Source organism: Phoxinus phoxinus (genome assembly GCF_949152265.1).
Source record: "Phoxinus phoxinus genome assembly, chromosome: 8".
NCBI classification, from domain to species: domain Eukaryota; kingdom Metazoa; phylum Chordata; class Actinopteri; order Cypriniformes; family Leuciscidae; genus Phoxinus; species Phoxinus phoxinus.
This window is the reverse complement of record NC_136883.1, coordinates 31,333,625-31,347,294: the sequence shown is the minus strand read 5'-3', so window position 1 is coordinate 31,347,294 and position 13,670 is coordinate 31,333,625. Positions and strand designations below refer to the sequence as shown.

Below are 13,670 nucleotides of genomic sequence, written 5' to 3'. Positions count from 1 at the left end.
ATACACACATACACACTTTACCACGTATGAAACAAACTATTTGTCATGCTGAAGTTCCATGCATGCATTCCCTATTTACAGGCAGAAATGATAGGAGGGATATCCTTTGAAGAAACCCAAGTGTCCCTTGAAAGGAAATAGCTTTCACTGTATAAGAGGAAGTCACACTGAGTGTGTACTAGTGGGTAGGATCCCCTCTGCCCCACCGCTGCAGTTGCTACCCGGGGCTTTTTGGCTCCTTATACATATTTTAGAGTCAATGGGCAAACTCTCCAGCCTAGATAAGGCAGATGATGCGAAGCAAAACAGCTGGGAGGCATTTGAAAATGTAGGACAGATTAAGTAACTCATCCTTTACTGTGTTGCTTAGAGGAGATAGTGTATCTACTTACTTCTAGCTATTGGTAATTAAACACATTATGGTTCAGAGGGACTACATGGGCATCGATATCTCTTTAGCTTTGTAGTCCATTATTAATGGAAAGACAGAACAGTGCAGTTAAAGACAGCCCCAGATTGCACCTTAGATGTTTGTATTAAACATGTTGGCTGGTTGTCAATAAGTAACATGGACATTAACCTTTATATCTGAGCACATCATGTGTACAGGAAATTGTTTGGTGAGTGACTGAAAAGCTACAACCTTGAGATCAAAGATTTAAATAAGACTAATCATATTTTTTTGATTCCTTCATCCAGAGCTCTCTTTTGTCGAAGAGAATTAAAACAAAATCCAGGGACATTCCCTGAAGCTCTATAACACTAATATAAATATAATACAAATATTTAGCAAGTTTTAACAAAAAATTAATTTAACACATGGAATTCCAAAAATCCACTTAAATCCACTTTAAACTTTACTTAAAGGTACACTATATAACTTTTTGTTTGTTTAAAATTAACAAAATTTAAATAATGAGTCAATATATCATCTACCGACTAGCAAAGCGAGCACCAAAGGGCACAAGATATGTGCGTAAAAGACGAGGATGGTCGATGACAACAGGACAGGCGTGAGATCTTGTAACGCTGACAACACTATTTCAAGGAGATATCCAACATAGAATTCCCACATTCACCAGTTCCTGAAGGCATCCCAAATGTCAGGTCAATCCCTCGTATTACAAGTGAAGGAGTTGCCAACGCCATTGATAGCATGAAGGACCAGGCTTTAACGATCTACCAGTGGATTATTGGAAGTTGAAGGAGCTGCGTGTCACCACGATTGAATGGCTAGCAACTTCTTCAATGCCAACGTCGACTTTGGACATGTACCAACCAACTGGACCACAATAATTACAGTCCCTATTTTCAAGAATAAAGGCGACCCAGCGGAATGTTTAAATTACCACCCTATCCGCCTCCTATCACACACAATGAGCACCAGTGGTGCGATCTTTGCAGTACGAATGTTTATGGAAAAGCACCAGAAGAAAAAGAAGCCACTGCATATAGCCTTTCTTGATCTTGAAAAGTCTTTCAACCGGGTCCTGCAACTGGTTCAACTGCTCTATGAGAACACCAGCAGTCATGGAAGATGCGCAGCTGGCATTTCTGCTAGCTTTCCTGTGAAGGTTGGTCTACACCAAAGCTCAGCATCGTTGCCGCTACTCTGCATCCTGGTCTTGGTCACCATCATTTGAGACCTGCAACAGGGTGTCCCATAGGCCCAGCTCTATGCAAAGGACATTAACCTGGCTACCACCCAACCGGGAAGAACTGGAACACCAAGTCCAGACATGGAATGACCGCCTCGGCCAATCTGGCTTACGCCTCAACATCAAGAAAACAGAATATTTGGAAACCAATCCTTCTGATGGCAACATCCTGATTAGTGGCGAAGCCCTGATGAAGACAACCAGCTTTAAGTACCTAGGATTGCGCCTGCAAAGTGACTGTGGTATCAATAATGAAGTGCGTGGGAGGGTGAACTGGATGCGCTGGAAAGAAGTCACTGGAGTTCTATGCGATAAACGCATACCAATCCGTCTCAAGTCCAGTACGTACAGTAGTACGTACAGTTGCGCTGTATTGAGCCGAATGCTGGCCAGTTACCAAAAGCACTTGGCACCCTCTCCACGTTATGGAGATGTACATGGTCCTTTGGATTACTGGTGTGTCTCTCCTTAACCACTGCTGTAATGATACAATCCAGCGGCAAATGGGCGTTGCACCAATTACGGAGAAAATGCAGCAAAGCTTTAATGGTATTGGCACGTTCTACGAGCTGCACCAGGCACTGTCGCTGACACCGCCTACCACTTCATGGTGGATGGGAAATGACCGCGTTGATGGCCAAAGCAAAGATGGCAGGATACAATCGAAGCAGATTAGGATCACCAAATTATACACAAATGGGGCACTTGATCGTGCAAAATGGCATAGCAAGATCCGAGAGAGGACTCCACACTTGTGGAAAACACGCTAGAGGAAGAAGAATATATCATCAATACCATGGTAAGCCTATTATAAGTGTTTATATTTTAAACCTGACGGGATTGTTTTCATGGGAAATTGCGTACATATGTAACTTGCCCGTGAGTGTCTTGTCATATCTGCAAATAGAGAAAAGGTGCTCCGTCTACTTTGACGCATGTATGTTGTGGGAGTGGCCTAGATTAGTTGTCATAACGAGTGAGAAAGTTGACATGGAGCACACTTAATCTCGAACCTCTGGGGAAGCTGAAAAGGGGAGAGTCTACTGGAAAAAAGAGAACACGACAGAGCTTGTAATAAAACGAGAATCAACATTAGCTTGGCTTTTAAGAGATGTCAAGAACTGATGTTGAAAAAGTGATGCAGAGATGGCCTTTTTTTCTCATTAGGTGAGTAAGGTATTTTATTGAACAGATAAATTGCCTCAAACTGAGTTTATTGTAAAGCATTATCTATTGTGAAGTGTCATCTCATCATGGTTGTTATAGCGCTGTGCTGGAATTTATTTTCAAGGTAGTACCGTGTCTATTAATGGGTAAAGCTACAGTAACGTCTTCAGCTACTCAGCTTCAGATCCTTTCCATCTAAACTGCTTATATCTCTTAAGCCTAGTAGACTAGTGAATGTTTTATGAGCAGTATGATAAACAAATTCATCTGCAGTCACGCAGAGCCTAAGCACAACCAAAACAATGTTCTTCCACAAAACACATGCAGTTTTTTTGGCTAAAGGGCCAAAAGTTACATAGTGTACCTTTAGGTAAAATTAACGAAATAAATAGGAACATACTTTTTGTTGTTACTTAACTTTTTTTAAGTGTTTACACAAAATACATATTTCTTAATTTTAGACATACATTTTTTTTTTCACTGCACTGACATTAGCACACGGCAGTATGTTCATTTGAACGATGCAATGATCAAATCCTACAACCTAACCACAAGATACTCTATAGCACATTAGCAACAACAAAAACATCAACAACAGAAACTCTTTTAAAATGCCCATCATATCTGAACATAAACACTATCAGGTTTGGCTTTTATTGAAAAGAAAAATTACTCTCAAACTTCAGCCCTATGAAATACGCCGCACAGAGAGAGCACCTTTAGAGACTTAAGAGAGGTCTCTGTGCTTATCTGAGATGAAACTGGGACTGCAGGGAGATGTTTCTGCCAACCCCAAAACCAAACCAATGAAGACATGCTCCAAAGCAGCTTCGCGTTAAACATAAATGAGGAGGAGACAGGAAAAGGCGCTAAATTAAAAATGATACTCCCCTGATGGGCACAAAGTGGTATTTTTAGAACAGAATGCATATTAAAAAGTTAATGCCGATGGCCTTCAGCAAACCTGTGTGTTTATTCAGTGAGACAGGCAGAGCACCTGCACAAACCACACACACATATACCTAAACCACATGCTGAACTACATGTTGAAATGAGCACATTCACACAGACAGTAATTCATACACACACTAGTAAGTCAGTTTAAACACACCCTCTTACCCATGCACATGATCTTTAGTTAAACATTTCTTAGCACCATCTTGTCTATAAATACTGCCTATCCACCTACAGCTGATTCGGGTAAAACAGTGATTCAGCATTAAGATGTGATCAAATGAATCCTAACAACAAATCAACTATTGGATTTTGAATTAGATTCCAAAATGACCATTTTTAGAGGTGTGACCAGTCCATCCTGATATACGATATATTATAAGATTAACCAGGCACCCGTACTATTTCAGGGGGAAAAAAATCTGTTAATAGGATTTATTAATATAGCTATTTGCCTAAAGGCCCCTTTGAAAGAACAAAAATAAAATATTTAAGCTCAAACAGAACAAAAATAACTGATGCTTTTTAATCATAATAACCTCAGGGTAATCAACACCTAAAGAATAATATATTCAATTTCACAAAACCTTGAGAAAAGTAATGCAAATATATTCTGCTTCAAAAAGAACAATGCAATTTGGCTAGTCAATGAGTCAATGTGATGTTTTCAGCCTAAATTTACTTTAAAATGCCATCTACATTATTTTCTGTGTAGCATGGTACTCTGTGGGTAGTGAAAATATTTGATATTACACAGTATATTAAAGCTATTCTCAGTAGAGACTAATTAGAAAATATAAAGATGAACAGACATTAACGATGAAGGCTAATATTAAGATCGTTTACACCTGCTGAGTAGGACGGAGGTGGGTGCATGTGGAAATCAGTGCCTGTGTCACAGTGACATATAGCAGTGTGTTGCAGAGGAGGAGTTTGTAGGAAGAGCAGATTGTGGTGATGTAATTAGCAGTAAGTACCTGAATGGTAATGCAGCAGCAAAACCTGGCTGTGATCCCCAGTGTTTTTTGGCAAGAACTCAACGGTAACTTGCATGCTTTGACCAACATCAAGAGTACCTACAGATGGTTCTACAGAAAATGGGCTGTGGGGAACACATAGACGCAATCATAAAAAGAAAGTGTCAGTCATAAATCAAAAAATGTCACTTCACAATGTCACTTCTCTTTTACCTGCGTGTGCTGAGCTGGAATTTAGCTTCACAATTCCCTATGTTCCGCACAAGCAGAGTTCTCTGGGACAGGCACTTGACTGGACAAACTTGGAAATGCAGACTATCTGGGAAGTCCAAGATGGCACGGGGCCCAATTGCGCGGATGGGTACTTCAAACTTCTCACGTTCAGTCACACAGAGGAGTCTGTGAATGTAATCCTACAATTACAAGCATCTGAAAGTCAGTGGTGACATATAGAGGAAGATAAAGCCTTGAAGAAGACAAAATATAATATGGTACTTTACATCTGGTACACATGGTTTCTTTAATCAATCCTAATTATTGCTAATTATATAGTGGTAATTATTGCATTGAGGAGTTAATCCATAATAATTACATGCAAAAAGACCCTTGGACCTGACAGGACCTGACAGAAAATACAAGCAAGAGAGGAAATAATACTGTCTTTCTCAGACTGGGCCACCACAGCTCAATTTGAACTGACTTTATTGGAATGACAGTATTAAGAAATCTGTGTTAATGTTTTGCCAAACCAAAATTGATTAGCAGGTCACATTGGAGACTGCAAAAGAGCCACTAATGGACCGATGAGTGGCTGTGGTGGAAACACTAAGCCTCCAGTGACCTGTGCTTACCAAAGTACTCTCTCAGATTTCTCAAAGATATGTTAAACATTAAAATAAAACTTGACATTGAAGTTTAATTCCCACGTTGTGTTGGAGAGACCTCTGGGATCCTGCAAAATCACTGTGTGGCAGTTTTTTGCATGTTTCCGAACATTACAAACAAATATGCCCGTTAGTACACTACGAATGGCAATATGTGAGAGTCAGTTGCAGATGTTGCGTATAAATTTTACCTTGTTCTCTTGTGGAGTAAATAAAATGTTGAATGTAGATGCCATGCCTGGGGCCACTTTCTTACTAGCATCTAATGGGCTGACCACTTTAAAATAAAGTGAGTCTTCTTCGATCACCTTTACCAGTCGAGGAACCTGCAATAGTCAGCAGCATGCCCATGTCAAGCCAGTGATCATTACACATGAAAATGAACAAGATAATCTCTATTTGTCTTAAATGAATAGTGCAAGATGTTGAATGGTGTAAATTAGAATGGCACAAACTACCAAGTGTTGACAAAATCGTATATGCTGTAATTTATCAGATTTATGTAAGGAATACAGAGGTGCAAACAGAAGATTTCTATTCTAACATCTCAATTTTGTTTATAGGAGAAAGTTTGTCTTTGTTTTGGTAACACTTTACAATAAGGTCTCATTTGTTAACATTAGTTAATGTATTAACTAAAATGAACTTATAATGAGCAATACATTTGTTACAGTATTTCTTAATCTTTGTAAATGTTAGTACCGTAAATAAAAATATAATTGTTCATTGTTCATGTTAGTTCACATTGCTCTAATGTTAACAAACATAACTTTTGATTTTAATAATGTATTAGTAAAGAATGAAATTAACATTAACTAAAATGAATAAATGCTGTAGAAGTGCGTTTCATTCTTAGTTCATGTTAACTAAAGTAGTTAACTAATGTTAACTAATGAAAGCTTATTGTAAAGTGTTATCTAGGTTTTAATAAATCCTGGTAATTAGAAAATGTCCAGGACTCGATTTGGGAGGGATACAAATTTCCTGTCTTAACAATTAGTCTTTAAATTAAGAGTTCATAATAAAGCATCTACATGTATAAAGACAAATACACCTAAATGTACTACACTTTGTTTATTTTATTTTTTTAAATACATTTAATCTGTGTTTAAATAACACACTATATGATCAATTCAGATGTATGAAAGTCACCTTGTCACCGTTCCGCAGCTCTAAGGGCACCTTGTACGTCTTAAATGTTGAGTAGTGTTGGAACACTATCTCAGACGGGTACGGCTGAAACATGGCCTGGTCCAAATCTAATGAGGAAAACTATAAAAAGCAAATCAACTCAAAATCAAACTCTTAGAAGATATCTGATTCAATGTAACATGTAGGAAATGGCATTTCAGCTTTAATGTGAAATAAGCTCATTGAAAACAGTTGTGTGTGTTAAGGGAGAAAAACAATATTCTTTATATATCTTGTATTAGTTATTGAGAAGATTTTCATGTATAATAATTACATCTGTCACATATACCACATGGGTGAAAGTATGCCCCAATATGTATGAATAATAAAACAACAATTAACACTTGCAACAATTACATTAGCAGAAACCACATACATTATGCTTAAATGAGCCAAAAATGCAAAATAATAAGTCTAATAATGAGGGATGGTAAAGACCCATTTCCAAAAGCACAAACATAATATAATGATGAAAATTTGGAAAAATTATTAAATACAAAAAAGAATGTTAAAAAATTTGGAAAATTCATATTAATTTATTTTGTTTGATTTTTGAAATATGTTTAATGTGTAAAGTCATAATTCTTTTACGATATAATATTGCTTTTGTTTGATTTTTGCAATAGTTACTATTTACTAGTGTGATTTCAATGGCATTTTTGACCACCTAACTGAAATGTCCTTAGGTTTCCATTTCAGAAATCTGGACACCTTACTTTACCGTATAAAGGTACTGTAAACAATTGCCATTGACCTTATTGACAGCAGCGCCATCTTTGATTTTTTAACAGGAATGAATGTGAGGCTGTGAGGCACAGACATAGGCCTACATCTCTTCAGTGGGTTGTCCTGTTATTTAATGTGATTTTTAATTGTTCTGCTGATGAAGCAATGCAAAAATATCTTTCCAAGAAATTTCAGTAGACAAAAAAACTCTAGAAAATATGAGCTGTGGAAAATTATGAGTGATCTAGGAGCTTTATGCAGCTTTTTACAGCGGATGCCATAGAAAACATATTAAGTCTATCCCTCACAGCCTTCATACCTGTCATGACGCTGCTCTGAATAAGGTCTATTGCTATCATATACAAATTAGAAGACTCTAGTATCTCCCCAGAGAGAAACTATTATAATGATGTCCTTAATCAACTTTGAAAATGTTGCTACTTAGTTACTTGGAACCAGTGATGTAGAAGAGCAAACTAATTAATTAAGTGCTGGAGCTGAGCATGCTAAAGTTATGGTATTTTACCTTGTGATGTGTGGCCTCACTCATGTCTAAGAGTTCCAGGATGCGGGGCGGATGCACCTCGTAAGTGTTTAATAATCGCTCCTCTGTAGTCTGGCACATTTCTCGAGCATACACTGATGGAATCAGCTGGAAACACATTTGCAGACTGTTATGAGTGCATTCATATGTTTTATATGCATGTATATAATCTGCTGAAGTTCAAACTGAGCATCAGAATGGGGAAGAAAGGTGATTTAAGTGACCTTGAATGTGAATTGGTGCCAGACAGGCTGGAATGAAAAGAAAATGCAGATCTACTAAGATTTTCACGCACAACCATCTCTAGGGTTTACAGAGAATGGGAAAATATCCAGTGAGCGGCAGTTCTGTGGGCAAAAATGCTTGGTTGATGCCAGAGATCAGAAGAGAATGACTGGTTCGAGCTGATAGAAAGGCAACAGACAACCTAGGTCTGCAGAAGAGTGTCTCTAAACTCAACAACATATCGAACCTTGAAACAGAAGGGCTACTGCAGCAGAAGAACACACCAGGTGCCAATCCTGTCAGCTAAGAACAGGAAACTGAGGCTACAATTTACACGCGCTCACAAAATTGGACCGTAGAAGATTGGAAAAACGTAGCCTGGTCTGATGAGCATTGACTTCTGCTGCGAAATTCAGATGGTAGGGTCAGAATTTGGTGTAGCCAACATGAAAGCATAAATCCATCCTGATACATCCTTGTATCAACGGTTCAGGCTGCTTGTGGTGTAATGGTGTGGAGGATGTTTTCTTGGCACACATTGGGACCCTTAGTACCAATTGAGCATCGTTTAAACGCCACAGCCTACCTGATTATTGTTGCTGAACATGTCAATCCCTTTATACTTAAGTATATAAGTAAGTATACTTATACTCAAATGGCCTCAAAAGTCGCCAGATCTCAATCCAAAAGAGCAATAGAGCTTTGGGATGTGGTGGAACGGGAGATTCGCATTATGGATGTGCAGCTGACAAATCTGCAGCAACTGCGTGATACTATCATGTCAATATGGACCAAAATCTCTGAGGAATGTTTCCAGCACCTTGTTGAATACAGTACAACCAAGAATCAAGGCAAGGCAAAAAGGGGTCCAACTACTAGCAAGGTGTACCTAATAAAGTGGCCAGTGACAATGAACAGGTTCTTCCATTTTTGTGTTTGTTTATCCACCTTTAATCAACTATCTGTCAATCAAAAAAGTAACATCAAAATGCACTTACTCATTCTACACTAACGTTACATCCAAAAATATTGAGTAGGATGTGGTTCACTTTTTTTTAAAACATACAGCATTTTAGGTGTCCTAGTAAAAGTACAGCAAGTTTAGTATGTTAATGTAAGTTTTGTGAGTAGTTTAAAAGTAGTTATAGTAGTTTAAGTTACTAATAGTTAGCAGGCACGTGCAGAGGGGGGGGGCTTTGGGTGCTCGAGCCCCTGCCCTATTTCAAAATTAATCAAAAGTGCCCTTCTCAAACATATATCAATGATAATATTGTGGTCAATAAAACAAAATGCATTTGCTTATAATTAACATGACAATGTGTACAAAACTAAAGTAGCCTAAATTCACGTTTATTTTTACGTTTCTGTCAGTCTGAGGTGTTGTTGCTATAACGCGTTGCTATGGGTTGTGTCACTTGCGTCAAGTTGTGTGTGTGTCTGCTCCAGTCTTAAATTAACGGTCTCCGTTTTCGAGGGTCTAAAACTCCGCAGTAGTGTGTGGACGGCAAGCATAACCGTAGCAAAAGTTAGACGTTTTAAAATGAAAATTCACTAGTGTAAACGTATCCAACAGTCTGCTCGGGAACCGATGCTCTCGAGCCTCTTTTTAGTGAGTAACGTTAGGCTATATGGCTCGACGGCAGGAAAAAAATAAACCAAACAATTGTTAATTCTTTCATAATAAAAGGTTGTGTGTCGATTCAAATCCACATAACACATATTTTAAAATATTACTTAATTCACTGAAGCCTGTTTGTCATGTAAAATACACCGACCAATCGTCATCTGGCACAAGAAGTTCAAATTTTATTGGACAACGTGAAGTGGAGCGTAATTTTTTTCTGGTCATTTATAAATCGTTTGAAAATTTCATGGACAGACGACTTTACATTGAAGCGATCTCAATCTCCGTCGTTGAACTAATGTATGTTAATTGACTAAAGCACTGCTCAAAACCAGCACCAAAAGTAGCATTAATGGTAAGTATTCAAGTCACTTGTAATGTATTTAGTCTATATTGATACACCGTTTACCATTATGAAACTATCATAGTTTGTTAAATGAAGCCCAGGCCTACAGGCCTATTATGTGAAATGTAGGCTGACAACAACACGCGAAATGGTGACTATTAATTTTAAATTTCTGCACACACATTACTTTTTTTATTTTTTTTAAATAAGTCTCATGCGCTTCAAGCTTGCATTTAGGCTATTTGATAAAAAAGAAAAAAGAAAAAATGTATTACAATTTAAAATAATGGTCTTCTATTTTAATATAGGCCTACTTAAAAAAAAAAAAATTCTTTATTTCAGTGATGCAAAGCATATATATATATATATATATATATATATATATATATATATATATATATATATATATATGCCCCTTTTTACATTTGAGCCCCTGCCCCTGAGGAACTCTCTGCACGTCCCTGATAGTTAGTGCTCCGTTTGGACGCAGAGATGTACGTTAACTGTTAAGCATGATATTGATAAGGGTGACCTGAGGCTTTACAATCAAAGTGAACTTTTTTATTTTTTTATTAAGATAACTTATATTAAAGTGCTCACCTTTGCGGAATTCGTCTCCCGTTTTACCAGCTTGGGATTTCGGGGAGCCACTACTTTTGTTTTGAATCCCACTGGCATCTTCTCGCGTGAACTGCGGAGGTTTGACTGAGATGCTTGGACATTCGAGGCTGGCATTTTGAAACAAACGTACTCGCGCTTTATGTAGAAAGTTGAAATCAGATGTTTAATGGCATAAATATCTGGTTTCTTTTTTAATTGTCGATGAAAAGCGAAACATACGAGAAATGTTTAACCGAGAAGCAGATGGCTAAACGCCATTCGCATGCTAGGTCGATTATTTGGTAAAGTTGTGTTTATCGTTTAAAAAACGTCCAGGACGTTTACAATTTTATATTTGTAAAATAACAACATAGCGACATTACAAACTAAGTGTTTAAATAATAAAAAATAATAAAGAAATTAATTTAAAATCCCAGCTAATTTCTTGTGAAGCCTCTTCCGCCAGCGTACACTTCTCAACTTTGAGCTTGGTGGTTACCATGGCGGCGGTGGCCAGGGCACCGGGGTGCTGAACGTTCTCAGTAAACAGTTCTCTGATTGGTGCGCGCGTGTAAAGAAGCCCTGGGATTCGCTGTGAGTTTTGGGCCAGAGCAGTAGCTGAGAATATCTGTACCATAGCAACTTCAAAACCACAAACAAAAGTGTACCTTTCCCTTGTGCTCGTATTTTGATTAAAATCTGAAAGAACTGCAAAGTGTAGACTGTATGAGATAGCATAATGGAATGTCATGGAACAATGTCAGAGAAAATATGCTTGAACAACATTTTATTTTACACACATTACATTCATATTGAGGTGCTTAGCAGTAGGTAGATACACCACATCAAGAATGAAAACTGCCTAAAATAAGTTTAGTATTTTTCCTGACTGTTCAGTGTAACATTAGGCAAACAGACTGTCCCCATGTAATTTCTACTAAATTAAAGTCACCATGAAATCTAAATGGACAATTCTTGTTTTTAATGGAATATTGTAGTAACTTGCAGCAACTTCTCTTCTCTTCTCTGATGGCGTGTTTACTGGTGTGAGGGCGGGACAACCTGTCACTCACATGACATCACAGAAATAGACCTTATTCAGAGCAGCGTTATGACAGGTATGAAAGCAAGGCTGTGAGGGATAGACTTAGGCCTATCGTGTTTTCAATGGCATCCACTGTAAAAACTGTAAAAAGATCCTAGATCACTCATAATTTTCCACAGTTGTCTGGGGGGTTTTGTCTAGCCTACTGAAATTACTCTGAAATATATTTTTGCAGTGTTTCGTCAGCAGAACAAACTAAAAGCACATTAAATAACAGTTCAACCGGCTGAAGAGATGTCCATCCTTCACAGGCTCGCTTTAATTCCTGTTAAAAATAAAAGATGCTGTGAATAAGGTATATAGCAAACCACAAGCATCCAATAAATTCACAATAATCCAAATAAAAAAATCTTTCCATTTCACTCGAATATCAGTCACAATAGACTGCAACAGTGCCCGCCCCCTTTTTCAGCGGTGCTGGTTCCTGATATTTATTTATTTTTCATTAATTTTTGCCATAGGGATTTTTTTTTAAAAAGTCTTCGTTAAAGAGTTATAAGCTATGAACCAAGCCAATCAGCTATGAGGTAAATCAACACATGCATGGATATATGTATATATACAAACATTGCAGAATTTTGAGAGTGTATAGGGAGATAGACTTGATTACGTCATGTGATTCATGGGCTATTTTAGAGCACTACTTTTTTTTACTCTGATTGGTGTAATTTTCTGTTCAGCATCATGGGTAACAGTTTTTTTTACCAGAAATTCCACTATTAAACAATTATTTTTAAAAAATAAGCTGAAATAATGCTGACAGCAGAAGCAGAAGCAAATACCATCGATTAAGATTTATAAGTTATCATTCAAAATCAATTCACTAATTTTCATTCCTAATCAAATACCTAATTTTACTTTAATATCTTCACTAAAAACAACAAGTAAAAAATGTCATGCATCTAACTAGAATATTTTTACTCACACATTTTCCATTCATTGTGCCTTAGTCCACCCACTGCCAGAGTTCAAGTGTAGATTAAGTGTTGATCATATCAATAGCATAATTGCATGACTGAACAAGCAAAGAATTTAATTTTAAAAAAATTTATAATTGAAACATTTATTTTAATTTTGACTGAAATTGACTATAAAAACTGAAGCTATACGCTTTAAAATCCACATACACTCTTATTTAAAACAAATGCAAGAAGGTTTTTAAAAACACCATTATTCTGGATTGGAAGGGCAACAATTCAAGTTAACCACTGAAAAACCCAAATTGGTCGATAGCTAATTTGACCGATCAATGTCCCCTCAAAGTAAGCCTAGAACAGATACACCTAAAAACCAATACACTTATCTGAAGAACGTATAATAAAAACACCAATAGATTCTTCTAATCTCTAAAGAACCATAACCAACTCAAAACCATTACATTTGTTTATACAGTAAGTGGCTTAAGAACCAGTGAAGAACTTGGAATGTTCCATGAATGTTAAAGGTTCTTACATCATTGCCAATAAGAACCTTTATTTATATGTGCAGATGAGGCTGTGGCAAAGACTTGCTGGTATTTTTATTTCATTTTTTACATGCATAATTTCTGTGCGTGACAAATTACACTTTAACCGTTTCCCTGGACACTTGAGTTAAACTATACAGAGAAGCACATTATTTCCCCTGCTGTGATGCACCACTAACACGGCTGTGCCGGTCCTGGCAGGAT

General features: G+C 37.3%; 1 protein-coding gene across 1 annotated transcript in view; it reads right to left on the bottom strand.

The window, feature by feature from the left end:
• Positions 1 to 11,353, bottom strand: part of hydin (HYDIN axonemal central pair apparatus protein) — a 65,404-nt gene extending 54,051 nt beyond the window's left edge. The window contains exons 1-6 of the mRNA XM_079619993.1: positions 10,897 to 11,353; positions 8,084 to 8,209; positions 6,793 to 6,912; positions 5,832 to 5,966; positions 4,970 to 5,169; positions 4,757 to 4,881 (exon numbers count right to left, since the gene is read on the bottom strand). Coding sequence (XP_079476119.1) covers positions 4,757 to 4,881; positions 4,970 to 5,169; positions 5,832 to 5,966; positions 6,793 to 6,912; positions 8,084 to 8,209; positions 10,897 to 11,031 — 841 coding nt within the window. The 5' untranslated portion in view covers positions 11,032 to 11,353. The remainder of the gene's footprint in view (positions 1 to 4,756; positions 4,882 to 4,969; positions 5,170 to 5,831; positions 5,967 to 6,792; positions 6,913 to 8,083; positions 8,210 to 10,896) is intronic.
• Between the last annotated feature and the right edge of the window lie 2,317 nt (positions 11,354 to 13,670).